Source organism: Chaetura pelagica, unplaced genomic scaffold, assembly GCF_000747805.2.
Source record: "Chaetura pelagica isolate M959 unplaced genomic scaffold, ChaPel_1.0 scaffold243, whole genome shotgun sequence".
Taxonomy (NCBI): Eukaryota; Metazoa; Chordata; class Aves; order Apodiformes; family Apodidae; genus Chaetura; species Chaetura pelagica.
The window spans coordinates 1,355,458-1,365,229 of record NW_009952712.1 but is presented as its reverse complement, the minus strand read 5'-3'; the positions used below and the strand labels follow the sequence as shown (position 1 = coordinate 1,365,229).

General features: G+C 54.4%; 1 protein-coding gene across 1 annotated transcript in view; it reads right to left on the bottom strand.

The window, feature by feature from the left end:
- Positions 1–741: 741 nt before the first annotated feature.
- The window catches only part of WLS (wntless Wnt ligand secretion mediator), a 28,255-nt gene continuing 19,224 nt past the window's right edge, over positions 742–9,772 (bottom strand). Inside the window, exons 5-12 of the mRNA XM_009994593.1 lie at positions 8,089–8,225; positions 7,546–7,714; positions 7,311–7,408; positions 6,942–7,005; positions 5,692–5,835; positions 4,001–4,084; positions 2,024–2,177; positions 742–954 (exon numbers count right to left, since the gene is read on the bottom strand). Of these exons, the coding sequence (XP_009992895.1) occupies positions 845–954; positions 2,024–2,177; positions 4,001–4,084; positions 5,692–5,835; positions 6,942–7,005; positions 7,311–7,408; positions 7,546–7,714; positions 8,089–8,225 (960 nt within the window). The 3' untranslated portion in view covers positions 742–844. The remainder of the gene's footprint in view (positions 955–2,023; positions 2,178–4,000; positions 4,085–5,691; positions 5,836–6,941; positions 7,006–7,310; positions 7,409–7,545; positions 7,715–8,088; positions 8,226–9,772) is intronic.

Below are 9,772 nucleotides of genomic sequence, written 5' to 3'. Positions count from 1 at the left end.
CTCCAGTGGCCTTTCCCATCTCACCATGGCACCTGAGCAGTAAAAAAAAACCTGAATGAACTGTAACAAAAGGGTCGGATGGAGGAAATGGGCAGAAGTGAAGGAAGCCAGAGAGGCTGTAAGAGGCAGGAGCTGGCTGTGGGTCTGGCACCTCTGGGGACTCAGGAGCACTCCCTTCTCCTTCAACTCAGCTGAGAAATCCTGTTTTTACATTTCCCTGTATTTAACAAACAGCTGGAGAACCTACTGAGGACGTGCTGCTGCTTCTGCTAAAGCCTTAGTTGTTACCAACAGCCTCCTCCCTGGCCTGGCCACGCTTCCTTCCAGGGGCAGAGGTTTGCTGGGGAGCTGCAGAGCTGTGCTAACAACCTCAGGCAAGGTTCAATGCAATTATAGATGGTGGAATGAAATATTTTTTTTAAGATCAGCTTTAGTTCCTTCCCATTGCCACCTTATTTCCAGTTGGACACAAGCAGAAGACTCCAGGTGCCGGGCATGTGCTGCCTGGTGGAGCTCCCTGCACACAGCAGGTGAACTGGAACTGCCCCATGTCAGCTCTGCCCCTTCCTGACCTCTGAACGGGTGACTTTGCAACCTTAATGCTCTGCTGGCAGGTTTCTACGTGCTGGAGTGTAGCACAATATACACGACCCTCCCCCCAAGAATAACTACACCCTATGAAAGAGTTTACAAACGTTCCGCTCCGTGTCACCGCTTGGTGAGAACATGCTGGGGACGGGGTGCTGGAGAAGCAGGGTAGGTCCAAGAGGTCTCCTGATGGAGGGTGTTGTGTGGTCCTCTGCTCTCCACCCGGCTCAGGGTCCCAGCTGAGGCCACCACAGTGTCACTCCTGAGCCTCCTTGCGAGCCAGCTTATAAACCTCTGTTGGCCCATCCACGTGGGTGATGGTGGTGGTCAGCTGAAGCTCTTCCCCACTGTTTACCCCCAGGTCACCTGGGAAACAAAAGTTACTCCATTAGCCTGGTCTCACAATAAAATATTTCACAATGAGAAAGTTACAGGTCTGCTTTGTCTCTTTGTGCTGGCTTGGGCTGGGACAGAGTTGATTTTCTCTCTAGTAGCTTCTCACGCCACTGGTGAGCAGGCTGGGGGTGTACAAGAAGTTGGAGGGGACACAGCTGGGACAGCTGATCCCAAATGGCTACAGGGATGTTCCACACCTTATGAGGTCATGCTCATCAGGTAAAGCTCAGGAAGAAGGAGGAAGAGGGGGACATTCAGCATTTGTCTTCCCAAGTCACTGCTCAGCGTGATGGAGCCCGACTGATGCCCTGGAGATGGCTGAACACCTGCCTGCCAATGGGAAGGAGTGAACCAACTCCTTCTTTTGCTTTGCTTGTGCATGGCCTCTGCTCCACAGACTGAATTGTTTTTATCTTAAACTACGAGTTCTCTCACTTCTGCCCTTCCGAATCTCTCCCCATCCCACAGGGAGGAAGTGAGCAAGTGGCTGTGTGGGGCTTAGTTGCTGGCTGAGGTTAAACCACAACATCCCTTCAGGCTCACAGGAGGTACCTGAGCTATAGACTAGGCAGCACTTCTATAAATGCTTTTCTTTACAGCTGTTTAGCTACATGGATGTCAGCAAAAGACAGTTTCTGTGCCACTGAAGACTGTGGATAAAGGAATCCAAAAGCACCTCCATGCTCCGCTTGCCCAGGTTTTTGTTTTCTCTCTCCTCATCCCTCCATTTGAGCTACACGCTTAACACTAGGCAATGCTAAAAAGCAGAAGAACCACCTAGAAGGTTTTAGACAACCTTGGCTAAATGCTCCAACCTGTCTAACCTAGACATCAATTAAAATGCCTGCTAGGAAAACCAAACCATCACCTGCGTAACGTCCCAATGTGCTGAACCCGCCCTTCGGCAAAACAACCCCAACACTGGCACAAAAAGGTATCGCCCTCTTGCTATCCCTGCCTTCCCAGGGGAGCCTTCAGGTCACACAGAGGCATTTACTGCCTCCCCAGGGTAGCCTTCAGATCACACAGAGGCACTTACCATTGGACTGGTCTTCCCCGTAGTTCTTGTGCGAGGGCGCGTAGAGGAACATGAGGGCGAAGACGTAGAGGTTCCACATCCCGTAGATGCCGGTGAAGAAGGCACTGTTCACCTGGATGGTGATGGCCCCCCACTTCCAGTGGCCCTCGGTCACCTGCCCGGGGGAAACAGAGACACACGGGCCTGTCAGCACCAGCAGGTTCTGTAAAAATACAGGAGTGACCCCCCTCAGGCTCCTAACTTGGAGGGAACCGGTAGGAATTCAACAGGATGGAGTAAGTGGAGTATAAGAGAGTCAGTGACACAGGAGTCAGGGCAGGGCTGTCCTCTCCAGCCTTCACCTGCAGGGAAAAACATGGACCTTACAACACGAGTGCATCAGGATTTCTGTGACTCTGATTAACCACTCTTCAACATGACAAAATCTCTCCCACTCTGCAATACACCCCTGCCATAACAGATGTGCTCCTCAAAGACTGCCATGCAAAGGGCACCACCCAGGAGACAACGAGTTGCACCTGCAAGCATCAGTCTTCCCTAAACAGAGCTTGGGTAGAAGGAAAACCAGCATGAATAATGTGGAGAGCAGAGGGTCCTGGCTGACAGCACCAGCCCTAGACACCCAGAGGTTTGTCAAGATTCACAAAAACACCATCAATATTAATATGACTTCAATCACCAATATGAACAGTCCTTGAAGACACACAGACTGTTCAGGCTGAAATGCTGGCTTGCCATGAAAGAAAGACAGAAGGGGGAAAGATGAAAGCTAAGCCAGGCTGGGAAGAGCAGCTGGACAAGATGGTTTGTGTTATGCCCATGTGATTATGACTATGATACATGATTATGGTCATCAGCACACAACGAGGAATCCAAGTGCCAAGTGGCATTCCTCAAACCATTGCTTCAGGCTTAACAGATTTTTCAGCCTGGAGTTGTTCAGCCTGGAGAAGAGAAGGCTCCAGGGAGACCTCATAGTGGCCTTCCAATGCCTGATGGGGCTGCAGGAAAGCTGGGGAGGGGCTTGGGACAAGGGCAGGGAGTGAGAGGACAAGGGGGAATGGATCAAAACCAGAAGAGGGAGATTTAGGTGAGACATTAGGAGGAAATTCTTTAGGATGAGGGTGTGAGAGCCTGGCCCAGGCTGCCCAGGGAAGCTGTGGCTGCCCCATCCCTGGCAGTGTTGAAGGGCAGGTTGGATGGGGCTTGGAGCAGCCTGGGCTGGTGGGAAGTGTCCCTGCCTATGAAGCAGGGTTGGATCTAGGTGATCTTTAAGGTCCCTTCCAACCCAAACCATTCTATGGTTCTATGATTAAGAGCAAAATGATCTGCTGCTGTGTTTTGCACAGAGACCCACCCTGTACCCCAAAGCTGAATTGGTGCAGGGAGGGAGAAGCTGCTGCTGCACCTGTAATCCTGGACCTTCAGCTCTCCTGAAGCTACAAGCTGCTTATGCTTAAGAACAACCAGAAACAACACCTCTGAAATGGACGCAAACTTAAAAGTCAGTTGGAACAAACCAAAGCACATTTAAGCAGTGACCTAAGCTCATTTCAGCAGAGGCTGCAGCAGAGCTCAGAACAAACAGGTCCCAACTCTTCTGGGAACAGCAGGGTTGCAAAGTCAGCCCAGGAAAGGTTGAACTGTCATTTTTCCATAGGCACACCAAGGCACTGGATTCTTTCAATGTGCACAGAACATTTTCCTCCTCCTGGGTTCTCAGGAAGGACTGAACCGTGTTGGCTGGTGTTGCCAAGAGCAGAGTCCCAGCCCTGCCCTGAGCCCCCTGGGGGGGCTTCAGCCTCAACCACTTCATGGCAGTGCTCCAAAGAAGTGAAAATGGCTTCTTGGAAAGAAACTCCTCAGCAAATCTGCTTATAACAGGCACATCTTGACTGAAGAGCAAGCTGGCTGATGCTGTCAGCAGCCAGGGAGCTGGAGGCTGCTGCTCTCAGAGGGAGCAGCTTCAGCACTCACCTGGCTGACGATGAAGAAGATGATGGTCATGGCTGCACAAGCCAGGGTGATGAGCATCAGGAACTTGAACCTAAAAATCAGCCCCTGTGTAAGAGAAAAGTCACTGGTCGCATTCACAGAATCCACAAAACCTGTTTTTGGTTTTAGCACACACAAGTATTAAAAAAAAAAGGAAAAGAAAAAAAAAAAGGAAAAAAAAAAAGGAAAAAAAAAGGTCCAACCCACAAAAACCCAAAGCAAAACAACCTCCACCCACTGCCCTGGCCAGCCCATACTCTCCGCTCCCCACACGTCTGCATTCCTCCCGGGTGCTGTGCGTGTCTGGACAGCTCTTGCTTTCCATGACATCTGTTTCTGTGACTGATTTACCACGAGGGAAGGTGGAAGAGGAGGCAGGTCAGCGTGTGCTGTGGGTTTCGCCCGCCCGCCCGGCAGCTCCCAGCTCGGGTACAGCAAACATCTGTGGGGAGCTTGCACGGCTCAGCAAGAGCAGCTGCTGAGCCACAGTGGCTTCTGAGTCCTTTCCAGGCTCACCCTCACCTCCTCTGGCCAGGAGGACAGGGCAGCAATTCCCAACGCCTGGCACAACTCCGCTAGCCGGGCCAGGAGGACACGGGTTGTAGGACAGAGGGTGGCAGGGCTGGCAGCCTGGCCTGCCTTGCACTGCTCTTACACTTCTGCTCACAGGTTCCTTTTCTTTTTGTTGTGTGTGTGTGTGTTGGTTGTTTTTTTTTTTAAACCTGTTTCTGGAGCTTGGGTGGAAATGTCAGCGTGTGCGTAACTGCTGTGCCACCCTGAGACAGCACGTGGCCATTCACTTAACTCTTCCAGACCAGATTTGTGCCTGCCAGATGTTGGCACGTGGAGCTCGGCCACAGCAGCTCCACAAGAGGAGCTGAAGCCCTGTGCCTCTTGCTAAAGGGGAAGATGGAAAGAAAAGCCAGCTCAGTATCATCTTCTGATCTGGGCAATCTGAAGTGCTATTTTTTTTTATATGCTCTCCTGACAGGTGAAACCTGGGCTGGTGAAATCAGAAGTGACCATCGTTTGACAGGACAACACTGGTGATGAATATCTACACACCCATGGGAACAACAGGTCCTCTCATGTCAATCTCTTAAAAGTGAGCTCCTCATGTTTGGCAGCAGCCAGGGACAGAAATAATGTACCAAACCATGGGCTGAACTTCTCCCGTTGGGGTCCTGGTGGGACAGTTTCCCCTCCTGCAGCCTGGTTAGGAAAACCCCCCAAAATCTGAATTCACACCATGGAACAGGGTGGTCTTGGCAATACTTTCCATTCAACACAATAACTGGTATTACAGGAGGAGAAAGGGAGGTAAGGGGAACTGATGGGCTTACCCCCCAGAGTAATTTAGATGGTAATTTGGGCTGTTTTCTTCTGTCCTCCAACACTGCCCAGTGAGCTGGCAGGAGGCAGCCAGTCCCAGGGCAGGGGAGCTACCAAACACACCTCCTGAGTTCAAAACACTGCACTGGGACTGGGGACCCAAATCAATAAGAAACTTCATGGCAGTTAAACAAAAAAAAAGTTTGGGGGGATTTGAGCAACACAAGAAAGCCCAGACGACAGATCAGCTCTTCCAGCTCAGGACTAGATGGGTAGAGAAGGTCTCAGCATGGCCTTCAGGGTCAAAAATAAAGAGCCAGTGCAACAAGGAGGGACATCACCTCGTAATGCAGGCGGCGAGCCTTGCTCATGGCTGGGAGGCTCGACTGCTTCCCACTGATGTTCCTGAACACTTGGAAGACCATGAAACACAGGAAGAGGAAATAGAGACACAGGCAGATCCCTGCCACTATAATAAAGGCCATCTGGGCAGTGTGTGTTAAGAGAAAACGCCCCGAGTGGGAGAGAAATCGGAGCACACGGTGGTTGGTGCTTATTTTACCATCATCCCAAAGAGCATAATTAACCTCCTGGTGGGAAGCAGCCCCCCCAGATGGCAGCCTGCCCGGGAGTGGGGCTGTGCTGGAGCAGGGACCACAGGTCCCCATGTCTCCCCCAAAGTACTTGGCGTGGCAGTGAGCAGGGATGGCCCATGGGAATGGCTGCCCGGTTGGAATCTGCAGAGTTCTGGGAAGCTGTTCCCAACCAGCACCATCTCTGGAGAGGCTCCTGTCAGGGGGCTGGTGGTCGAAATGAAGGCAGGGACACAGCCCATCCATGGGAGCTGGCAGCTGGATGGAGCAAATAATGGGAATGCCTCAGCAAGGTGTGCTCCAGGGATGGCAGCAAGCAGAGCAGATGCCAGCACAGCTGGGGACAGTGGAGCAGAGTGGGCACTGCTGGAGCCACCGGGCTCTGGGGTTGTTGTGGTGACACCCAGGACCTGCATCTCCTGTGCTTCCCTCCAAACCTCTGACATCTTGAGGGGAGGTTCAGTTCCACGGTGACTGCCCTGAGAACAGCACCAGTCCCTAGAGATACCCAGCCCCTAAACCTGCCAGGACTAGAGAAGGTCAAAGCTGGGGAGGGACTTGGGACAAGGGCAGGGAGGGATGGGATGAGGGTGAATGGCTTTAAACTGGAAGAGGGAGATTTAGGTGAGACATTGGGAAGAAATTCTGTAAGATGAGGATGGTGAGACCCTGGCCCAAGTTGCCCAGAGAAGCTGTGGCTGCCCCATCCCTGGCAGTGTTGAAGGGCAGGTTGGATGGGGCTTGGAGCAGCCTGGGCTGGTGGGAGGTGTCCCTGCCCATGCAGGGGGTTGGATCTAGATGAGCTTTAAGGTCTCTTCCAACCCAAACCATTCCATGCTTCTATGACTGCTTCTTCCCACAGCACCCGAGCCCCCTCCCACCCCTGGCCTGCCAAAAGGAGGGTGTTTCCCCACCCCCTGCAGGTGCCTGACAGGAGGAGAACACCTCCCTCTCCTGCAGACACAGCCAGAGCCTGCCCCAAGCCATGTGAAGGATACAGCCAGCTCCGTGCCGACCTCAGTGGTCCAGATGCTGTAGAAAGGGTTCTTCAGCTGCACACCCCTGGGAAGAGCAGAGAGAACAGGGAGCTGCCACAGCAGCCAAGCAGCTCCCAGAGCCCCACGCGTGCCCTGCAGCCTGGACACAGCCACCCATGCTGCTTCCCACGTGGAGGAGGAGGAGACAGGGTGGGAAGTGTTTCTTTATGGTCCCGTGGGACAGGCCACACTGCTGGGCAGCACCAGCACGGCTCGTGAGATGGGGCTGTGTGTCCAGCCACGGGGCCAAACTGCTGGTCCCTGCTGCAGGAGGTGGCTGGGGAAGGGGCACCCCAGGAAGGGGCACCCCAGGATCATTGCTGCACCCACCTCTCGCACATATCGAAGATGAAGAGGCAGAAGGAGCCAACAGCAATGGGTCCAACCTGCTTCCAGTACCCTGAGAGACGATTCCGCTCGTTCTGGTCCTAATCCCAGGGTCAAGGGGTGGGAGGAGAAGGAAAAGCAGTTTAGCCCGAAGCCCCCTCGGGTCATGGCTTCCAACACTCAGGACACAGAAGGGAGCTGGCAGGTTTGGCAGCAAGCAGGGCAGGAAAGCACCCACCATCATGTGCTCCCCGCAGAAGATGATCCAGAAGGACAGCAGCATGGCATAGAAGATGCCTTGTCGAATGTCTCCAAACAGCAACATCCAAGTCCAGTCAAACCCGATGGAAAACCACTCCACAGGGATGTTAATAAATGTCATGGAAATCCCCAGAGCAAAGATGACCCTGGAGAGGCAGAAACACCATCTCTTCTATTGGTTGGCAAGGCAAGGACACGGGGCCTCGAAACCAAAGCTGTGTGAGGAGCAACAGGAGGAAACCTGGCACTCTATGGGCAAGGGTGGTGGGATGTCACCTCCTGCCAGCAGCCCCTCTGGGGCTCAACCCCCTGAGCAGCCACGGGGAACGGCAGCTACTCATTCTCCATGGGTTTAATGGGAAAGAGAAGCTATGGAGGTCTCCTGTTCCCCAGGTGAGGGGATGGAGAAGAGACCAACCCTCTCTCCCCAACCGTGGGCTCTGCCTGGGAGCAGTGCCCACCTCGGTCAGGGTCCTGTTGCTTGAGGGTCACCACAGGCAGGACAGGAGCCCCTACTCACTTCTCCAGCAGGACAGGGGCGCGTGTCATCAGCGTGATCCGCCTCCAGTACCACACCATGATGATCAAAATGCTGGGGGTGAGGAAGGTCTTCATGGCAAACCACACTTTGGTGAAGCCCCCGTTTTGGTGGATGCCCTAAGGAAAAGCGAGGCGTGGGGTTTAGCACCATTCCTCCTCCTGGGAGCTGGCAGGAGGCACCCGGGGGGCAGCACACGGAGATGCAACTCCTCTTGGCAAGACAAGGCTTGTCCCACACAGGGGAAGGGAGCAAGTGCCTGCTCAGCACCATCTGAGGTGGCTTCACAAGCCCTGAAAACAACCACCAACACCCACAGCAGGCGAGAGGGGAGCGCTGTGACGCAGCCTGGAAAAAGCTGGCAGGGCTGCTGGCAGCCAAGGGCCGGGATGCCCGAGGGGACAAGTCACCGCTGCTGGGAAGATCATCGGCCAATTTCATGCACGTCTCCAGACACGGGCCCTCCCACCCCTGTCTGCAGCCACCACGCGCCCCCCCCGCCGAGAGCGGCGGTGCTGGGAGGTTTTCCAGCTGGGAGCACCCCTGGCCACCAAGCCTGAAGTGAAGGCAGGAGTGGGGACAGCTGAGAGCCACCCCAGACATCTGCACGGCGATGGTCACCTCCGAGATGAGCCACGCGCCCCCAGAACCTTGCTGTTCTGCTCCTCCTTAGCTCCTGTGTGAGAGAGCTTAACCTGGTGGAGGCCTCTGGGGAGGACCCAGGGAAAGTCTTGGAGCTGTGGGAAGAGCCTGACTCTGGAGGTGGTCACAGGGCAGTGAGGGAGGGTGGCACTGCCCAAGGGAGTGGAACATCTCCCTGATGAGGAAAGGCTGGGGGAGCTGGGTCTGTTCAGCCTGGAGAAAAGGAGACTGAGGGGTGACCTCATCCATGTTTATAAATACATAAAGGGTGAGTGTCAGGAAGATGGAGTTAGGCTTTTCTCAGTGATGACCAGTGATTGATAGGATAAGGGGTAATGGGTGCAAATTGGAGCATAGGAGGTTCAAGGTGAATGTCAGAAAAACCTTCTTTCCTGTGCAGTGACAGAGCCCCGGGCCAGGCTGCCCAGAGAGGCTGTGGGGTCTCCATCCCTGGAGACATTCAAACCCCCCTGGGCACCTTCAGTGTGATGTGCTCTGCCTGGCAGGGGGGTTGGGCTGAATGGTCTTGAGCCCTGGGCCAGGCTGCCCAGAGAGGCTGTGGGGACTCCATCCTTGGAGACATTCAAACCCCCCTGGGCACCTTCAGTGTGATGTGCTCTGCCTGGCAGGGGGGTTGGGCTGGATGGTCTTTCCAGGTCCCTTCCAACCCCTGGGATTCTATGATTCTAAGGCTCATGCAGGACTCCTCAGAAGGCAGCAGGCAAAGAGGGCACCCCCAGGAAGGGGGCAAGTCAGGTTTGCAGGGAAGGGCAGGTGAAGAGCAGGACCTTGCTGCGGATGGTGGAGGAGAGCAAGAAGGGAGGTGCAGCAGCCCCGGGCAGCAGCAGGAGGGGCACTCACCACCAGGCGGATGTCCTTGATCTCCCCGATGCCCACGTTGATGCCCTTCCTCTCGTTGACGGGGAGGCGGATGTTGATGAGGTAGTACTTGTGGGCCACGCTCCCGATCTCCATGAAGGGCAGGAACTCGCAGTCGTAGTGACGCCCTTCCGAGTCCGGGGTC